Below are 21655 nucleotides of genomic sequence, written 5' to 3' on the forward strand. Positions count from 1 at the left end.
TTTTTTTTTGATCGTTTAAGCTAGTCAAGTCAAGTTTATATGATTCAACAAAAAATTTATAAACGTATATAAAATCTTATAATTATTATCCAATTAGTTTCTTAATAATAATTTATTGACAATGCTAGCTGGTATACAGGTATACATTATTTATAGTAAAGGGTGCTAGGGTCTGGGGTCCTAGCAACTAAATTATAAAATATATACGTGCGTTACTATGGAAATCAATATGACATGTCAAGTACAAATTTTTTGATCGTTTAAGCTGGTCAAATCAAGTTTATATGGTTCAACAGAAAATTTAAAAACGCTGTATGTAAAAAGTTCTTTTTAACTTGTAATTGTTTGTTTTATTATTGTTAATACTCTTTTTTTATATCATGTGAACGCTTTAAATTTATAATTTGTCGTGTTTATTATATTATATCTTTCAGTATCCTACTGCCGGCCTTACAGACATAAAATCGAAGACTGACCCTCAGCCGATGGACATCAAACATGAGTTTGATAAAGACACAATGCACCAATTATATGGTGCAGACCCTGTGCCTGGTTGCTCGTATTCAGACTACAGTCCACTCCAACAGGTACGTTCAGTTGCATATTGTGTAATAATATCAGGATTGCTGGCGTCCTCTATAAAAGTTAGGTGAAAAAATTCTGTGAAACTCCATTATGCTTTATTAACCTACTAGCAGTATCACCCGGCGCTGCCCGGGAGTGGAATGGTTTAATATTTGAAAATAAAAATTTGAAATTGAATACGTAGAGTGCAAAAGATTGAATTTAAAATAGTAAATAAATATAAGATTAGAGATTTTTATTTTTAACATAATCTACTATATTTTTGTGCATTTACATATTGCATTTAAATAAATTAAAAAGTAATACATATTCAATTTATTATTGTAAGGCTTTTCTTTATAATATGCATATCCATCCATCCAATCCAATCCATCATCCACGGCTTTTCGATATACAATATTTGTGGCTTTTGCATCTAACTTTTCCATTTGACCTCCGATCGAGTTGAAATAAGCGCCAATATTTTTTTTAACTGCACACATTCTAGCGACATTTTCAATAAGAATTGGGGTTGCAGCAACAACTCCCGCATTTCAAGGCCCTGTACGCGGCGGCCTTTCCTCATAAATCATAAAACTGTCCTCGGGGTGCAATGGGTTAAATCTGAAATTCGAGACCCCGGCCACGCACTCCGGCTCGTCGGTCTCCGTCTACTGTACAAATTTGCCGAATTCCGACTGCGCGTGTGGATCTGTATAAAGAAAAACCGAAGGCTTGTAAAATGATAAATATTGTTTGGAAAATACATATACACGAACATTCAGAAGTAATGACGTTTACAATAACGGACGAGTTAACTCGTCCATGGCTCCATGGCTTGACGTGGCATACGTGCTTTGACGTGGCATACGTGCTTTGACGAGATAGCTTAACGGACTATTATAGTTACAATAGTATTAGCCATTCGACTAAAATACTGACATAGTCAAACCTTTACCTACTCACCTGAGGAAAATGTCCGCTCGTAGTACTCGTATTTTCAAATCTACGAAATTTGATCCGCTATCTCATTCAATATTAACTTGTATTACCATAATATTTATATTTTTTTATGTGGGAGAATAAACGCATCTTACCTGTTTCAGATCACTATAACCTCACCTACCCTTGTCCTTATCCACATAGGTCTATTGCAACATCATTCAATCTAGTAATATAACAATAATCTTTTTACAGCTTTCTACGCAGCGATGTTTCACAGGATGTCGTGATAAGTATGGGAGTCCACCGGATCGCTTAGAATCTGCAACCGAAGAAACCCATGATATGATGTTACAATTTTCAGAGATAAAAATAGATGAAAAAAATTTTAAACATGAATTGCAGACACTATATAATATTTCAAAAGTCGTGCGAATTATGTTAAAGAGAGTCATATGTTTTGCGCGAAATTTTATTTGTAGTGATTGTAACACAGTGTTTGGAACCATGAGTGATCTTGAGAATCACAGAATTTCATGCATGAAGTCTGAGAAAATTATGAATCATTCTGCTGAAAACATAGAATCCAATGTTTCCTCATATGACGTGATGAGACAGTGTTCAGAAATTACTATAGTTGAACAAAACATTAAACGGGAAGTGTTTCAGTCACTCAATACATCGAAAGAGGTCCGAATCATGTTAAAAGAAGTAACACATTTTCCAAGTAATTATATTTGCAGTCGATGTTACACAGTATTTGGATGTTACTTAGCGTTAAAAAGTCACAATATTTTATGCAGAACTTATGATAATTTGACACCTCACAAAGTTATGAAAACTAATGAAAACTCATGCAAATGCGATGTTTGCTCATGTAATAGCGCGCACCAGAACGTTCACAAATTACATGAAAGCAAATTTATTGCTGAAAAACCTTATGAATGTGATATTTGCTCATTTAAATTCGCGCATTTCAGTAGGCTAAAAATACACAAAATGATCCATACTGGTGATAAACCATACAAATGCAATGAATGCTCATTTAAATGCTTAAGGTTTTCTTATCTTGAAAGACATAAGATGATGCACACTGGTAAAAAACCGTATAAATGTGATATTTGCTCATATAAATGCGCCCAAATCAGCAGGCTTAGTATACACAAAATGACTCACACAGGTGAAAAACCACACAAATGCAATGATTGCTCATTTAAATGCGCAAGGTTATGTGATCTTGAAAGACATAAGATAAGGCACACTAATGAAAAACCCTACCAATGCGAAGTTTGCTCGTTTAGAACCTCACATGTCTTGTCTCTCAAGAAACATCAGATGAAACACACTGGTGAACACCCGTACAAATGCGATGTGTGTCCGTATAAAAGTACATCGCTGGGTGACCTCAAAAGGCATAACAGAAAACATACCGGTGAAAAACCATATCGATGCGATCTTTGTTCATCTAAATTCGCGGAGTTAGGTAATCTCAAAAAACATAAAATTATACATTCTGAAGAAAAACTATTCCAATGTGATATTTGCACTTTTAAAACCTCGTATGTCTTTTCTCTTCAATCCCATAAGATGACCCACACCGGTGAGAAACCTTATAAATGCGATGTTTGCTCGTTTAAAACCTCACATGCCAAAGCTCTAGAGAAACATCTGATGAAACACACTGGTGAAAAACAAAATAAATGTAATGTTTGCCCGTATAAAAGCACATCGCCTTGCGATCTCAAAAAGCATTTAAGAACGCATACCGGTGAAAAACCTTACCAATGCGATGTTTGCTCATACAAATGTGCGCAATCCTATAGTCTCAAAAAACATAAAAAATCCCATACCGATGAAAAAACAAATAAATGCAATGTTTGCCCGTTTAAAAGTAAGTCACTGGATTATCTTGGAAAGCATAAAAGAATGAAAAAGCACACCAATGACGTATTTCCAAATATAGACCTTCCGCTTACGAGAATAATCAAAAAAGAAGAGACTGAAACTAAAATTTCAGCGGGTATCTAGCTAATGTATATCATTGGCGGCTCGCTCATGGCAAGACTGGAATCTCTGTTTCAAAACGTTCGCTACAAAACTAAACAGACGCGACATGCTAGTCTCCCAATTTCCAGTTCCTCATAAAACAGTGGTTCCACTATCAGTAGATTCGATGAAAAATCATGTTTTTTTTACGAAAATTAGTAGCACAGAACTGAACTGAACAAGCAATAAAAATTCAAGACTTCAAATGTTAAAGATGGGTGAACCGATTTTTAATTTAAAATGTGTGGCAGAAGTTGAGAAATACTCTTGCCTGTATAATTACAGGCTGCCAAAAGATTCCCGTACAGATATTACGGAAAAGGCTTGGAATGAAATAGGTCCAGTTTGAGGTTTTAATATTACTATTTCAAGTGGGTTTCTGTTGCGCCGTGAGCGAAGGATCAGTCATTGGCCAGTTTATGAGTTCTATCAGCAACCAGTTCGACAGATTTTAGTTTCTTCTCCAAAGGAAATTCACAAAACATGAAATTAATCTGTTCAAAAAAACATATATGCGATGTTTGCTCGTTTAGTTGTCAGATAATTCAAATTATTTTAAAAGACACAATCTTGCTCAGTACCTAGTTGAATACAAGTACCTAGTTAAGAATAGACACCCATAGTTTATAACATAACGTTGTGTTTATGGTCTCAGATCTGATGATATTTTTTTTTTATTTACTGGAACAATTTAATTGCATTCTTTATAATAAAATATAAATACCTATGTCTTTAGTATTGGCGTGTATTTTTCGTTCTGTAATTTGAGCTAAACTTGATATTAAAATCACTCACATTCTTCTCCCTGTCCAAGAAAATAAATTTTGATAATTTAACTAAAATTAACACCATTTGTAGAAAAGTAAAAAACGCTTTCGATAGAACATTATGTATTTTGTCTATTAGTCTGTGTATTCTTTGCGAGCCAATGAGTATCTACTATTATATATACCAGTGGCGAAGACTCCATACTAGACGATTATTTGAATCCTACCTTCTTAAGAAAAATATTTTTTAATTAAATAATATTGACTTTTCCAACGTGCAGAAATGTATTACACAGTAATTAAAAAACAATCTGCAAAGGTTTTAGGCATGACGTAAATAAAAGTCGGATTATGTTTCAAATAATTATCAATTTTTTTTCATATCGACGTCACCTAGCCCCACCCAGTCAATCAAATTGTATGAACTAAGGTAAGCTCCTATCGCACAGCCTAAAACTAAATAATTTGATAATTTAAAAAAATATTTTCTATGGTGTTTAATCGAATATTAATAAATATAGACTGTTTTTTTAAATAAAAAGACCTTTCATCTAATGATTTTTGATGTGTATAAATGTTTTGAAAATATACGTAGGTAATTTAAACAGCTGATCGCTTAATTTTATGTCTGTTTGATGTCGTCAGTGAGTTTTTGAAGTTTCATTAAATTAGTGTGTCGTTGTCATTAGTGTGTACCTATTCATTAGTAGTAATATCGTATTATCTTCTTATTTCTCGTAAGTATACCTGACAAGTGTGTTCTTTTTATCAGATCTCCACAGCCAACCTCAAAAAGTCACCCTTCGCCACTGATATGTACCTACGTACAAATAACTGTTAGAGCTCGGATTACCTAATATAATATTTTATTCATCCAGACTAGACCCCACACGACAGCCTGAAACCCTACACCCTCCAAAATATAGTGTACCTACCATCCGTTTATTTTAGTTAACCTTTCGTGTCACTAGCCCTAAGTTTTCTTCATATTCTTGTGCCTTTGATGAACTTTAATTACCTAAATTACATTTTGTGTCTTTTTATTTAATTGTAGGTAATTACTTTGCTTGTCAAACCCTAGAACTTAGGTAAAATTAACACCAAGTTATTTTCCCCCCTTTGCATGTATTATTATTGCCCATAATTATTCTCTCTTCACTATTAATATGTATTAATAAAAATGTTATTCTCAATTCTACCCTGTTTGGGTAATTTGTAACACAAAGGCCTCAGTTATTCACCACCCCACAGGACTGAATCTATCAGTGGCGAAGGGTGACTTTTGGAAAGAGGTAAGCTGTGGAGATCAGAGAAAAAGAGCACACTTGTCAGGTAAATTACGGGAAATAAGAAGATAATACTTACGATATTACTACTGATGAATAGGTGCACACTAATGACAACGACACACTGGTCATAGGTTTCACCGCTGAATTTGTCAAATTATTTAAATCACTTATGGCAGTAGAATTCCACGCATACTTTCTTTACCAAACAATACGCATCGCCAACAAAAAAGTTTGTTTAATGTATAACTGCCAGTTAAAAACAAATATTTATCATTTATAAATTGTTGTGAAAATGTCTAATATAAGTTTTTTTGCTGTATTCAAATCTAAATGAACCCTTGGAAGGTCAAGCTTTGATAATTTTTAAATGCAATCGTTCGCACATTTTCTACCGGGACACTACACAATTTAATAAATACTTATATATTTAAAGCACTGGCGAATGATTTCGGTACAATATGAGATAATTTATCCACATTCACAGTAACACAATGAATTTTGTATTATAAAATAAACCTTTACCACCGCTTTGACATGTCAAAATGACATAAACTGTGAATAGCATGTTATGTTTGTCTATGACTGAAGTAACCTAAATAATAATCGCGAATTAATACAATATTTATTTTTAATAACAATTTATAAATTATATGTGATCGAACACAATAGCTATTATTTTTTTTAATCATCCTTATTATTTATTATTTGCTTTTAAAGATAAGCAAAGACAATAAACAATTCAACATTTCGAATAAGCTTGTCTGTTAACGCTTCTGAGTCTCGAACAAAAACCCAGACATGCATGAAGTTGGCAACTGAATTTCGGTAGAAAATTCGGCTTGGATTATCGTTGAAATAATTCTAAAAATAGCACTCACGTTGGACGTTCCGTCATTTATTTTTGATTCGAAACATGACTAAATTAAAAGCTCTACTTATAAATAACGACGATAGATGGCAATCAATATTTTTATTATAACCTACAATGTCCTACAATATAGATATTTATTTATATAAATTAAATACTTGAAAATAGAAGGTAAGCTTTAAATAATCGCTTAGTATGGAGCCTTCGCCACTGGAATCTATTGATCTTCAGCATTCAGTTTTAAATTACTGGTAATCTACTTGTTTAGTTCATATATATAAGTTAATTTCTAGTAATATTTAAAATAAACGTCCTCATTGAAACAACAAACCCGGAGTTTGATTTCTTTTGATTACAGTATGTAAGTATTGTACCTAATCACTAAAATAATTAATGTGATATCCACTTACCTACTTTCTCTAGGTATAGTATACTTTACAAAATTTATAGAATAAAATTATTCATTCTAGACATATTACATATCTATCTACTTACAACAAGATATATAATTCTTAGTGTTGTGTATGTACTATGACGTAGGTCGTAGCTACTAACAAAAGTTGTGTAACATAATATTATTAATATGAAATTTTTCATGACTGAATGTTTTCAAATACCAAAGCTAAGCGCACATGAACGAAATTTCCGATCCGATCGCGATCGGCCGAGTGTGTTATTCCTGAAGATCGCGCATCACCGATAATTCAGTAGATAGTGTAGTCTCAAACGAATAAGTCACATTTCTCAAAAAAAAAAAAATATTATGAAATCATCGCCAAAAAAAATTGTTCCTTTTAGGAGAAAAATAGTACAGTCATGTAACTTATCAAGGTTGTTAATAGATATTCTGGTGTATTAAAAAATCTTGGGGTGTGATATTTCTTAATTTTTCCTATGATTATTTTAGTATTACCCCATTAGTAGTCTAGTTTATATCATAAGGATAAGATACACTTCTTTTTCGTAAATTTTGACGTAATTTTAGAATAATTACAAGATTAAAAGAATTTTTTTATATAAGTACAACGTTTTTAAATTTTCTGTGTAATCATATTAACTTGACTTGCTAGGTTAAACGAACAAAAAAATTGTACTTGATAGAAATAATACTGAAATGTCATATTGATTTCCATAGTAACTCACGCATTTATTAATAATTTAGTTGCCAGGACCCCAGACCCCCTAGCACCCAGATTTCTTCCGAAATAACTTTTTATACAAAACAGAATTAACTGAAAATCAATTCAATTCTACTTAAAGATAGCTAAAAGTATTTAAAAAATGCATTGGCATCGTGTGCTGATATATTCTAAAAGTTTCAAATGTCTAGCTATTCGGGAAGTTAGTTAAAAATCGATTGCAAGATTTGTACCGGACAAATAAGAATACGAGCTAATAAAAACTTTATTATTAACTTTCATCAAACTTTTGTTAAATTTCATTAAACTTTATAATGTAGATAACTAATATTATCAATTTATTATAGGCAATCATTCATAAAAAAATATTAGTTACCTATTGAAATCTATTGATATTTTTTTTATGAATATCTATGACCATACTGTTGTTCATGACAGGGCCCTAGCCTGGGGGTCCGGGCTCAGGAGGGGCCCGGTGAGGCGAGTAGACCAGATAAGTGAGATAAACACACATCACAGATTTGCTTCACTAGCAAAAAAAAAGTCGCCTGAGGGGCTATTTTCCTTTAATAATATTAAGTACTTATTATTTTAAATTATGTGGTTGTACGATACGATTTTTAATATTCGACAACTCCATAATTCAAATGAATGTAAGTATTAAAATATACAAAAGAAACACTAAATACAAAATTAAATTGAGATATAAAAACCAAATAAACATAATATAAGTTTGACATTTACCCAAATCAACAGAGCTGAGGTTTTATTTGGTTGATATTTCCGACACATTTGGTTTGTACCATTTAGCAATACACAGATTAATTATTTTCATACCATTTTTTTTTTTTTTTTTTTCGACCATGTCCGATCCTGATAGAATCATATGGGCCTCCACAGAGTGGAGGTTTGTATTGAAAGATTTTGTTTTTTACGAGAAATGGATGTCAGCCACTTGCTCAACCTATTAGGTCCATACCCTGACACACACAAATTGAAAAACAATAATATGTGTATTTGCCAGACCCAGGATTCGAACCTGGGACCCACGACTTTATTATTGTACAACACGTAAACAAAATAATTTTAGTCATTTCTATAGGTATATGTACACCAAATGATTCTCCTCGATTTGCCGCCCTTCGAGTTTCTGCCGCCTCAAGCGACGCTCAATCTGTCTACCCCACGGGACGTCACTGATCGCGAGGGATGGTTTCCAATCCTACTGTCGTATGCATGAGATTCCCAAAAACCTTATAGGCTATATACTGCACGTTTGTATGCATGAGTAAAAACGTAATTAGCTGTTAAGTGACGTCACGAATGTGACATATCATGTGTCATGGTGTTCGTATTATAAAATTTCATTCCCCGATAAATAATTCAAAATTTTGAAATTGTAAATGTGTCTGAAAGTGTGCGAACGGTACCATATAAATTTGATAATTATACATGAATAATTATTATGAAATTTAAATAATTTATCAGCTATTTTATCACATGTATTTTATAATTATTCTACTGTACGAAAGGTTGTATTGCCAGTAAACTTTTCCATTTGGTGGCAACACTGAATACATTTGGTGGCAATACTGAATATTATTATGACTAACTTCACTTCAATTATTGAGATCTCAAAAGAGAATAAGAATAAATGACAGAAAATGCAAATGATTTAAGACAATAATATGTAATGATCTCTGTATAATATTATCATTTATACCAATCACCGTATGATACTATTGATGTTTCCAGTGTATTTGAGAGTTGTGCCTTGTTTATTACAGTTATCTTACAATAATTAACTAGGTAGGTAGGTGGTACCGTAATATTTTGAAGAACGCAGAATGCTTACAATTGTATATTTTAATGCGAGATACAGCAGTAGATACATATTTTTGCGGTGGTTTAGCGGAGATATTTTATCGTAATCTTACGTAAGTCCATCTTATGTCTCCATGAGAAATATTGCAAGCGAAATAGGCGAAATAAGCGAGGCATTTTATCAGTTACCTACTATCTAGATTATAGACTAGGGATCAAAATTATACGTATTTTGTAAACAGCACGACTAGGAACTGTTTTTAAAGTTCGCAAATGTTTTACAGAATCTACAAAACGAATAAGGGCCTCAACCAAATGTTTTTTGCAATGAATGCAAAATTAAAATGACATTTGAAAGTGACAGCTAGCTGAGGCAGCCATTTTTAATGGCGCGTGACGTCAGATCGCTTACGTCACAAAGAGTGTTATTAGCTATTCGATGGAAAATCGGTTAAATAGCTTATAAAGAATTTGGGAATCTCATACATACGGCCCCTAGTGTCCTAAAGAATTTGAATTTACATAAACCTGTCAATCTCCTAGGTACCTACGTGGTCGCAGTCAGGATTATAATTCCAGGTGGGAACCTCGAATCAAGCGTATCAGCGCATCTATTCTATATACACGGCTGCTATCGAGGGTAGTTTATCATGTTTATGTATTGAGATTTTAATTGTTACCTACAATAAGTTAGCCATCAAAACTATCTACCTCGCTCTTCTCGGTGCTGCTAAACTTTTTGACAGTTTAGACGGTTAACTTAGGTATTTTAAAAATTAACCACTCAATACATTAATATGATAAACTATCATCGGTAGCCACCGATAGCAGCATTGTGAATGGAATGGATGCGCTGGTACAATTAGCGAGGAATGCAAGACTAGTCAATGCGCTTCCCAAAGCATATACATTTTCAGTGACGTGATGTGTATTTTGCTTTCGTAATTTTATTTTTCTGTATATATATTTTTGTATTTTCTTCTGATGGTAGGTAATATTTATTATAATGTAAATCTCATATTGTGAACGTCTTGAATTTAGATTTGTTATATCCACTTTTTTTTGTTTTCTTATAAATAAATAATAAGCTATCAATTTTACTCTATACTTTATGGTTATGGATACTCGATCAGTGCTGTCAACCGTACTATAATTATAGTATTTGTACTATATTTATGATCCACGTACTATGTACGATATTAAAAACGTACAGTACGCCCTAAACACTTTAATAATTATGAATATTGGAGAAAAATGTATTTGCATTTTAAATATTTAATATTAACATTACAAAATAGGCCAAAAATACTAAAATTTCAATATTTGGGTACTGTAATTTTATAATATTATAAGAAAATTTGACGAGCTTAAAAAAAGTTTTCTCGTAAGAGGTAAAAAAAGCCGTTGACTTTGATCCTAATTTAATTTTCTTGAGTTAACCGGTAAGCATTTTGGTCGAAAGAGGTTCGATACCTACCTAGCTAAAAGAATAACCTAGAAATTTCGTTAATTATTATTTATATATTTTTTGTGAGAAATCAAAAACCTTTACATTTTTAAGAAAAATACAAGTCGTACCATATTTTTTCGAAAATATTACTAAATACTATCATTTATTGGACCGCGTACTATAATTCGATGACAACAAGATGCCAACACTGCACTTGGTAGCAACCCAGTGCTGCCAACCATACTATAATAATTATAATATTTGTACTATATTTTTGGTCCACGTACTATATACGATATAAAACAGGTATAGTAGGTACGCCCAAAATAATATAATTTTGAATATCGGAAAATTATGTAAAGAGTACTAAACTTTCGATATTTCGTGCAAAGTACTATAATTTCGGAATATAAGAAGATTTGGATAACTTAAAAATCCTTGATTTCGGTTTAAAATGAAATTTTTTGAATTCTTCGGTAAGCGTTTTTAAGAGGTACCTAAATAAAAAAGGCTCTCGTAGTTTCTAAAATTCTCCGTTATTTTTTTCTGAGAAACAAAAAACCTATACATTTTCAATAGATGACAATGCGTACTATACTTTTTCCCCAAATACTATCATTTTGGAGGCTCTGTACTATTCCACTTTGAAAAGATGGCAACCCTGAAGATGGCAATCTATTAACAGTATATTAGTCTATGATTGCCACGTATGCGCAAGAGCGTGGAAACGTTTGCTAAACAAGTGTTGACAAATTTACTCTTTGAATACACAAAATGGATATAATACGTAAACCTGATGGAGGTAAATCTCATCAGACGCCATCTCTATACAATGTGTCGGACACCCCGGATGTCCACACTAATATAAAAAGGGAGGTTGCCGATGAATCCGATTGCAGTTTTGAGGTTAGTTGTGTATATATATATTATAATCCTAAAAGTCTTGGAAACAATTATTATTAACACAAAAATGCCAACTGTTTATGTAAAATTGTAAAGATAATATACGTACTAAATAATGGTCAAATTTTTGTACGTTTCGAATGTGATTAAGATGCAATGAAAACAATATTATTGTGAGTTGTAGCTATGTCATTGTTTACTAGCTATTTTACATTGAAATTTTGTATATTAACAAAACCAATAGGTACGTGTGTTCGTTCTCAGTAGGTTTATTCACAGAACATTTAAATAAATGTTACTCGGGCATAACAATGAAGTCACAATACCGAAAGTTGTAATTAATAATTTGGACATTCCTAGTTTTTTGAGTCGGTATAAGAAGTACCTAAGTACTATTTTTATAACTTTCGCAGTTGGTATTGCAGTGTTCATTTATACCGGACATTTTTAATGCACACAAATTAAAAAGACTGCACACTTCGAAATTTGACAATGCAAAATACCAACTGCCAACTGGTAAAAACATAACATAAAAGTTGACTTTTGACATTCCTTGCTACCTTTCATAACACATTATGGGACCTTCCATAGCCCACTGAAAAAGGAAGCCGATACATTACACGACTCGGCCTACTTTTCGCCCCTCCCGTTGTCTATGGATGACCTGTCATTATCTATAGAGTGCTCATACTGACGCGTCTGTCGTGTTCACTTGTAGTATTCTTAGTTTCAGATTTCTTTCAGATTATTTTAACGTATCTTGGAGACCTTAGAGTTCATTTGATTTAGTGGTTATGTGTTAAGTGATAATCAAAGTTAGTAAATTTCTTCTGTGTATAATATTATCATAATACGCTAGGACGTTTATCAATGACAGTCGATTCTAAACGACAATATATAATAACTTATTTATACTCTTCAGTCATTATAGAATATCAAACTCTGCTTGCAAGTACGTTATCAATAAATAGTATGGCAGTGGACCACTCGTCGCTTGTGCAAAAAGTTATGCTCAGGCTTTATTAATCTGAAGAGGGCGGTGAGTTATGTCCATTGATTACTAGCTATTTTACATTGAAATTTTGTATGTTAAGGCTATACCGCAGTTGAGGCATGGTCTAAAAAGATCGTGGCTGATCATGCGTGGATTGCGGGTCACGGGTGCAAATGACGCATGCCGAACGAAATATAATTTGTCATATAAATTCAACATGCGTCCATTTAATGTTCTGTTTATTGTTCTATTAGTAACGTTAATAATATATATTCATTGACATGTGTTCTTCTTAAAGTAAATGCGTAACGTTTTTAGTAATCTTTACACGATTTAATAATTATTACTTCTGTCGCCATCACAAAACAAAATGACGCACTCACACCTCGACGTTCGGTGTCCGACTGACAGCGACAGTGTTGCCAAGTCAAAATTTTAAATTTCCGTAGAATGTGTAAAAAAAATTCAGTAGATTCGACAAAATATCAGTAGATTTCTGTTTTAGGAAATTTCGCCGCGGGCCGCAGGTTCCCAGATTTTCATCGTCGGCTTGTTTTTTTTAGGAAAAATATTTCGCCGCGGGCCGCAGGTTCCCTATTTTTCATGGTCGGCTCGTTTTTTTAAGAGAAAAATTTCGAAGTTCCCAAGTTTTCAAAGATGGCTAATTTTTTTCCCGGCTGGTGGGAATTTTGTGAAATGGAGAAATATCAGTAGATTTCAGAAAATATCAGTAGATTCAGTATATTGCCAAAAATATCAGTAGATCTACTGAAATTTCAGTAGACATGGCAACGCTGGACAGCGAGTCCAAAATTTCGTCGCGCCTATAGTTGAAAATTATTTGCCGTTTCACAGAAGTACCGTCTAAGTGCGTATGGGCACTTAACAAAACCAATAGGTATGTGTGTTTGTTCTCAGTAGGTATATTCACAGAACATTTAAATAAAGGGTACACGGGAAAAACAAGGGACGTCACAAAACCAAAAGTTGTAATTAACAATTTGGACATTCCTAGTTGTTGAGTTGGTGAGAAGTACCTACAACATTTTTTTTATATCATTCGCAATAGGTAGTTGTATTGCAGTTTTCATTATTTCTATCGGACAATTTTAATGCACACAAATTAAAAACACGCCACAATACAAAATACCAACTGCCATCTTGTAAATACATACCTAATATAAAGATTGACTTTTGACATTTCTTGCTACCTTTCATAACACATCAGGGGACCGTCCCACTTTTGGACCTACACGTACGAGTATGGTATTGAAAAATCGATATTTTCGGAGGACCATGATTTGTTTTACACTTTTTCATTTAATCTAGATATAATTACAAGATAAAAATAACTTTTTATACACAACGTTTTTAAATTTTCTGTTGAATCATATAAACTTGACTTGACTAGCTTAACACTAGATACTGAATCTTTTTGACAGCTTGAGAACTCCATAATTTGATTCGCTGGAGTACAAATCGTCTGCTTACGCGGTTATTCATTGATTAATATGGTTAACAAAGAAACACTTGTGATACTATGACATATTAATGCGACCTATTGTAACAGGAATGGCGAACCTATGGCACGCGTGTCACCAGTGGCTCGCAATGATTTTGCATGGCACGCGAATGTTTCATTTAATGATAACTATCTTAGAAATAGAGAACATCAGTTGTTTATTCTCCCAAGGTGCAGAACCAACCTGCTACTGGTAATGCAAATTGGGAGGGCGATAACTAAGTTCAACAAATTTTCTTCGGGTGTTGATATATTCCACCTACGTGAGGATGAGTTAGTTGGACGTTGTTTTATAAATTCTTAAAATAGGGTCTGCTTACTCACCTGGTGTACTTCCTTGTACCTATCTAATTTATATTTTTTGTATGTACACATTTCTACTGTTTAATAACATACTACTATCTCTTTTTTATGTAATACTGTTTTATATTTCTTTGTATCTAAATGTCATGATGTGAACGTCTTTAACTTATAATTTGTTATGTCCACAATATGTTTAAAATAAATAAATTCAATTGACTTGAAATTGAATTGAATTTAGAATATAACTATTTTATATTATATATATATAAAAAATTACAAATAAATATATAGCTACATACTTAAGTACTTGCTTATTTATAATATTACAAAAATGTTATGTTTAGGTACCAATCGATTCGCAAACGGAAACGACGAAATCTAGGCATAAATAATGACAAATCGCATTCTTTAAAAAATGGCAGGCAAATCGTTTTAAAGAATAATCATTACGTTTTATGTAAATATGTATACGATTGCATTGGTCGGTCCTTAGGATCGGGGAATTAATAATAAAAATATAGAATCAAAAACCTTATGAAATTCATTATCGGCAGTCATTCAAATATAATAACTACTTGTTATTTTACCTCAAACATAATCTCTAAAAATTGGAAAACCGCTCAGTGATGGAGAATATAATATGAATGAAGAGTGGTTTAAATGCTTCCACGATCTTTTCCTTCTTCGATGACGCTACAGCTCAAGTCGAGCCCGGACCTCCTCCAGCAGGAACGGTCCTCCGCACGTCTTTTCCAGTTCCTGATTTTTAGCAGCTGGTTGGCATCTTTTGTAATGTTATCACCCCATCGTGTGCGTGGCTTTCCCACTGGTCTTTTCCCTCCTGGGTTTCCTTCGAGGATCTTCTTCGGATTCCGTGACTCAGGCATGCGCTGGACATGGCCTGCCCAGTTTAGCCTCTAAAGTTTTATGAAGGTGGAGAGTTTTGAGTGTTGGTATAAGCGGTATAGTTCCGTGTTGTACCTAATTCTCCACTCTCCACCATCATTCATGGGTCCGTATATCCGCCTCAGGATGTTTCTCTCAAAGCCGTCTACCATTTTAGCTGCTTTCATATTTAGCGTCTATGACTCGCACCCGTATGCAACAGCTGTGCGGTGCGTATGACGGTTTTATAGAGCCGGATCTTAGTTTTTCTGTGGACACATCTGGATTTGAATATGAGAATATGGGCTTCCACGATCACTTTGAGTAATTTTAAAACAAACAAAAATATATTCAATGAACAAAAGATATGCCTTCGGCTAGAAATACGGTGAAAGATCGGATATCAAAAACTCAATTGTAATTTTAAACCTTTTTAATAGAATTATTAACTATTTTTTTATAAAACTTGAAAAAAAAAATTCGCCATTTAAAAAACTGTTTGGCATGTCGGACAGTTGAAAAATATTTTTTTGTAAATTTTGGAACGCTTACGTAAAAAGGTTCGCCATCCTTGGCTTATGCGGTTGTTCATTGGTTGATATTGTTAATAAAGAAACATTTCTGACACTATGACATATTAATGGCTCAAATAGACTCTTATGACGATCGGTCATATAAATGCCGAAAAACCCGTTTCTTATGTTGGCGTCCTGTGTCACAGGGTGTCACAGAGTGTAAATACGATGTAATAGCTGTCATACAATATATATGTATAATATGTCGGAATGACATAGATATTATGATCATAGAAACTAAAACGCTCTTGCACATATGTGCCCAATCTTCATAATATAGTCTATTTAAACCTTAATACGACCTATTATAACAATCAGTTATAATAATGTAATTTAACTTAATAATACAACGCTAATCTTTTTTCGAATCAGATCCACAATGGCCGAGCGGTAACGTATCAGATTAAATGCTGTTGCCCCTGGGTTTGTAAAAAATCACGTATTGCTTTTCAATGTGTGTTTGAAGCCATAGTATGTTCCTAATAGGTTGAGTAAGTGGCTGATATCCATTTCACGACAAAAATTAAAATTTTTCAATACAACCTACAGTCTGTGGAATGGTCCTCTTTGTATTGAAATTAATTTGTTGTTACCATCAATGGATGAAAACTTATGCTGCGAACCACTTATAACAATAAACTATCAACATAGCCATGTAACGTATTACACCCTATCCTCTTTTTGCACGGGGTAGATAGGTTCCATTACTTAAAATCAACTCAAAATATGAAATTCTTGAACTCAAAAATAAATCGAATTTATTTATTATTTATACATAAAAAGATGTATAGCTACACAAAATACATAGTTTTAGATTTCAATTAAATTTAGCATAGAGAAATATATTCATTCAGTGTCGCTACTTGACAATAAATGTGCCCGCTCACTGCTGGCAAAAATTAACTCTCATCAATGGAAATATTTAATGAACGCCGAAGCTCGCGGCGCGTCACTCATATCGAATCTGAAGTGACTGACTAGTGGCGCCATGTATTTTTGTATGTATGTCTAGGCGACATCCGGTGACAACATATTATGTATGCACCAATGGTGTGCGGTCCATTACAACGCATTTTTTTGATGAATATGTACATACATACGTATTTTTAATCTTTTTAGTTTTTTTTTTTAATTGTGTTATTTCGAAACCGTGCAAAAAGAGGATCGGATCTACATCAAACATTTATACTGTTCATTGTAATGTCGTTTAACATCATAATTTCAATTTTTGCAGCTTTCTACGCAGAGATGTTCCACTGATTATGACAATGAGTCTGACCATCCAATGAATACAATGACTTCAGATAAATTTAATACAAACGACGATCTCATCACTGAATTTCAATCTGCAACTGAAGAAACCGAAGATATGATGGTACAGTATTCAGAGATCACTATTGATGAAGAAAATATCAAGCAGGAAGTTCTACAGTCACTCAATTCTCTGAAGGAAGTTCAAATTAAGCTAAGAAGACTCGGACATTTTCCACGTAATTATATATGCAAAATTTGTGATGCATTGTTTGAAATCTTAAATGATCTCAAAAATCACGAAAAAATATGTGGTAAATCTCAAAACTCATCACTTAAATCCGATGTTTCCACTAATATTAAACTAGAAATACAAACGCTGTATTTGTCGAAAGTGGTGCGAATTATGTTGAAGAGAGATATATATTTTGCTCGAAATTATATTTGCAGTGATTGTTACACGGTTTTTGGATCCCTGAGTGATCTAGAGAATCACGGAATTTCATGCATAAAGTCTGAAAACATATACGAATCCGATGTTTCCTCACATGACGAGATGAGACAGTGTTCAGAAATAACTATAGTTGAACAAAACATTAAACGGAAAGTGCTTCAATCCCTCAATACATCGAAAGAGGTCAGAATTATGTTAAAAGAAGTAACACATTTTCCTAGTAATTATATTTGCAACAAATGTTACGCAATATTCGGAACTCCAAATGCACTAATAAGTCACAATATTTTATGCAGAAAGTATAATACGATGAATAATAATGAAAAGCCATACAAATGCGATGTTTGTTCATTTCAAACCGCGTGTATCAGTAATCTAAAAACACATAAAATGAAACACACTGGTGAAAAGCCGTACAAATGTAATCTGTGCTCGTTTCGAAGCTCGAGTTCCAGTAACGTGAGGACACATCAGTTGGTACATTCTGGTAAAAAACGCTTTCAATGCGAAGTATGTTTCCAAAAGTTTTCCACGCGTGGTTCTTTAAAGAAACATAAAATAACGCACACTGGTGACAAACCATACGAATGCGATGTTTGCTTATTTAGATCCGCGCACCCAAATTGTCTTAAAAGACATAAACTTACGCATATTGATGGAGAGCTATATGAATGCAACATTTGCTCGTATACAAGTACGGTGCTCGAGAATCTCAAAAGACATAATATTATACATACCAGTGAAAAACGATACAAATGCGATGTATGCTCGTTTAAAAGCTTACATCTCGTATCTCTCAAAGCCCATAAGATGACGCATACTGGTGAAAAGCCATATCAATGTGATGTGTGTTCGTATAGATTTTCTCAATTATATAGTTTAAAGAAACATCAAATGACACATACTGGTGAAAAACCACATAAATGCAACGTTTGTCCATATAAAACCATAGCACTTGGTGATCTGCAAAAGCACAAGAGAACACATACCGGTGAAAAACCATACCAATGCGACGTATGCCCATATAAATGCGTGCAATCTTTTAGTCTCAAAACACATAAAAAAACACATACTGAGGAAAGACCATATAAATGCAATCTTTGCTCATTTACAACCAAGCACCTTAGTATTCATAAAGTGCATAAAAGGACACATACTGGTGAAAAACCTTACAAATGCGACATTTGCTCATTTAAATGCGCGCAGAGCTCTAATCTCACTAGACACAAAATGACACATACTGGTAAAAAACCATTCAAATGTAATGTTTGCTCCTTTAAAACTTCGCAACTCGATAATCTCAAAGCGCATAAAAGAAAACATTCTGGTGAAAAACCTTACCAATGTGATGTTTGCTCATATAAATCCGCGCAATTCGGAAATCTCAGTCGACATAAAATGACACATACTGACGAAAAACCACACCAATGCAATGTTTGCTCTTTTAAATGCAGGCAGTTGTACGAACTGAAAATACATAAGAAAAGACATACCGGTGGAAAACTATACCAATGCGATGTTTGCTCGTTTAAATGCTTGGAAGTCAGAAGACTCAAAAAACATATAAAGACCCATTCTCGACAAACCAGACAGACCCACAGTAATTGAAATCATATATTTTATTAATTATTTAATTTAAGAAAACACAATGTTTGTAGTACTTATTCCACTTTTATTATAATTTTTTTATTTAAAATTATTAAATTTTTCTTTGTAATTTTTTCTATTTTTTTTTCTATTTTATGTTATCGCTATCTTGGTAAGCTTTACTATTTATTATAATTTATATATGGAAACTTTCCTGTTTGCAATGTCTTCTCACTAATCTATTTTTATACATATTTATAATCAATATTGTTTTGCTAAATAAAATAAATTAAAAACTACTTAAATACTTTTGGTTTTATAATTTTAATAACCTAACCATTTTGATTCGCATAAATGATTATATTAAAAAAATTGAAAAGACGATTGTCTGTTGCTGAAATTTAAAAAAACCAATAAATGCAATAAGTGGGGTAAAAATCTTATAGGTGGATCGAAAACTTATATTAACTTATGATGACGTGTGCACTTATTCAACATTCCGATAGCACCCACCTATTGGTAAATATTCTAGTTTTTATTCCCACATGTAGGGACATAACAGGGAGTGGCGGCTCGTGGATAAGATATTTAGGAGTGCTGCGGTTGATTAAAAATAAAAATAAATGTTTATTTGGTATATATTTTACTATTAACATCAAAATTAAATATAATCAATTGATTATATCAATAATTAAAATAACGAACTTTGCATAAATTGCTTGCAGAAATAAATTTTAACACAATGTTAATAAATCATCACGCGCGACGCAGAAACGGAAAAATACTGAAATCGGACTGTCTAACCGTCAGTACGGATTAGGCTTCCATTTGCGAGCACCGCTGCCCGCGCCCTTCCTTCGCCCACTCGAGAATATGCTAATGAAATCGAAAGGTCGAAAAAAATTCATAGTCATAGGTACCTATTTGTTTTCATTAAACTACGACTACAAATTGCAGGTGGTAGTGTGGATAATTTTCAACATCAATCAAATCAGAATAATGCCTTTTTAATTTTGAATGGTTACATAATATATTGAAAAATACCCTTAACGTTAAACATATCATCATCATCAGCCGGGGTCAATCCACTGCTGGATGAAGGCCTCCCCAAGCTTCTTCCAACTCTCTCGGTCCTGTGTCGTTCGCTGCCACGTATTTCCGCCGAATTTTAGGGCGACCCTGTGGCAGTTTCGTGCCCCTTGTGTACCACTGGATGACAGCATTTGTCCAGCGGCCGTCCTTTCGGCTGTGCCCCGCCCATCTCCATTTCAGCTGTTTGGCAACGTCTATTCCACTTGTAGTTCCTTTATAGCAGAGCACATGTCCGTTGTGATAGCTTCATCTTTACGTCGGAATTCGCTGAGGCCGACGACGTCCCAGTGGATTTCGCTGAGTTGTTGCTGAAGTTCCTCAAGTTTGGCGTTGCTGGATAGTGTTCTGGCGTCATACGTGGCTATGGTCATCGGTAGGCAGCCGTTACCGTTGCTCCGGGGATAAGCACTCTCTGCCTTCCTTTGCTGATTGCAGCCGTGATCAGTGTCAGGTTATGATTATGATAATATAAACATTTGGTAAATAGAAGTTCTAGAAAAATGACTTCATTAATATAGAAGCCAACAGAAAACAAACATATGTCATTGTTATTTTTCTGTCGTTACCGAATGAGAACGACTGTTTATTTCGTGCTGGAGCGAAGCTTGGACCAAGAGCACGGAGTAGTAGAGCAATGGAGTTTTACCCGGAGCACCGAAAATGTCTAGTGCTCAACTGCTCCGGATGTTTTTTTATTATTATTAAATTTTTGGCCTAAAATTAATTCTAAGTGAGAAGAGAGATAATGAAAGACGATTTGCTGACGATTTTCTTTAATAAAATGACGAATAATTAACCTTATTTTAAAACTACTTATTTTTTAAATTTTTAACATATTAACTACCTACATTTAATTTCGATTCAATTTCAATTTATTTATTTTTTGAACATATTGTGGACATTACAAATTATAAGTTTAAGACGTTCACAACATGACATTTAGAAACAAAGATATATATATATATAATCAGTAGATAAATTAGATAGGTACAAGGAAGTACACCGAATGAATTAAGCAGACCCTATTTTGAAAATTTATAAAACAACGTCCACCTAAACTCATTCTCACGTAGGCGGAATATATCATAGTTATCGCCCTCCCAATTGGCATTACCAGTGACAGGTTGGTTCTGCACCTTGGGAGAATAAACAACTGATGGTCTCTATTTCTAAGATAGTTATCAGGGACACAGGTCAACA

General features: G+C 33.5%; 1 protein-coding gene across 1 annotated transcript; it reads left to right on the plus strand.

The window, feature by feature from the left end:
- The first annotated feature begins 11587 nt into the window (after positions 1-11587).
- LOC147076973 (uncharacterized) lies at positions 11588-19465 on the plus strand. The gene is made up of 2 exons (XM_085941408.1): positions 11588-11795; positions 17306-19465. Exons 1-2 carry the CDS (start codon positions 11664-11666, stop codon positions 19382-19384), a joined length of 2211 nt encoding a protein of 736 aa, XP_085797534.1. The 5' UTR covers positions 11588-11663; the 3' UTR covers positions 19385-19465.
- The last annotated feature ends 2190 nt before the right edge of the window (positions 19466-21655 follow it).

This window comes from Rhyacophila brunnea, unplaced genomic scaffold (assembly GCF_057557595.1).
Source record: "Rhyacophila brunnea isolate RB1 unplaced genomic scaffold, BYU_Rbru_1.0 scaffold_13, whole genome shotgun sequence".
NCBI lineage: Eukaryota > Metazoa > Arthropoda > Insecta > Trichoptera > Rhyacophilidae > Rhyacophila > Rhyacophila brunnea.

Bases quoted from the DNA above. Each gene is read 5' to 3' on its own strand.
- LOC147076973 (XM_085941408.1), top strand. From the start codon at position 11,664: ATGGATATAATACGTAAACCTGATGGAGGTAAATCTCATCAGACGCCA. The intron at 11,796-17,305 runs GTTAGTTGTGTA...CAATTTTTGCAG, and splicing joins AATCCGATTGCAGTTTTGAG to CTTTCTACGCAGAGATGTTC.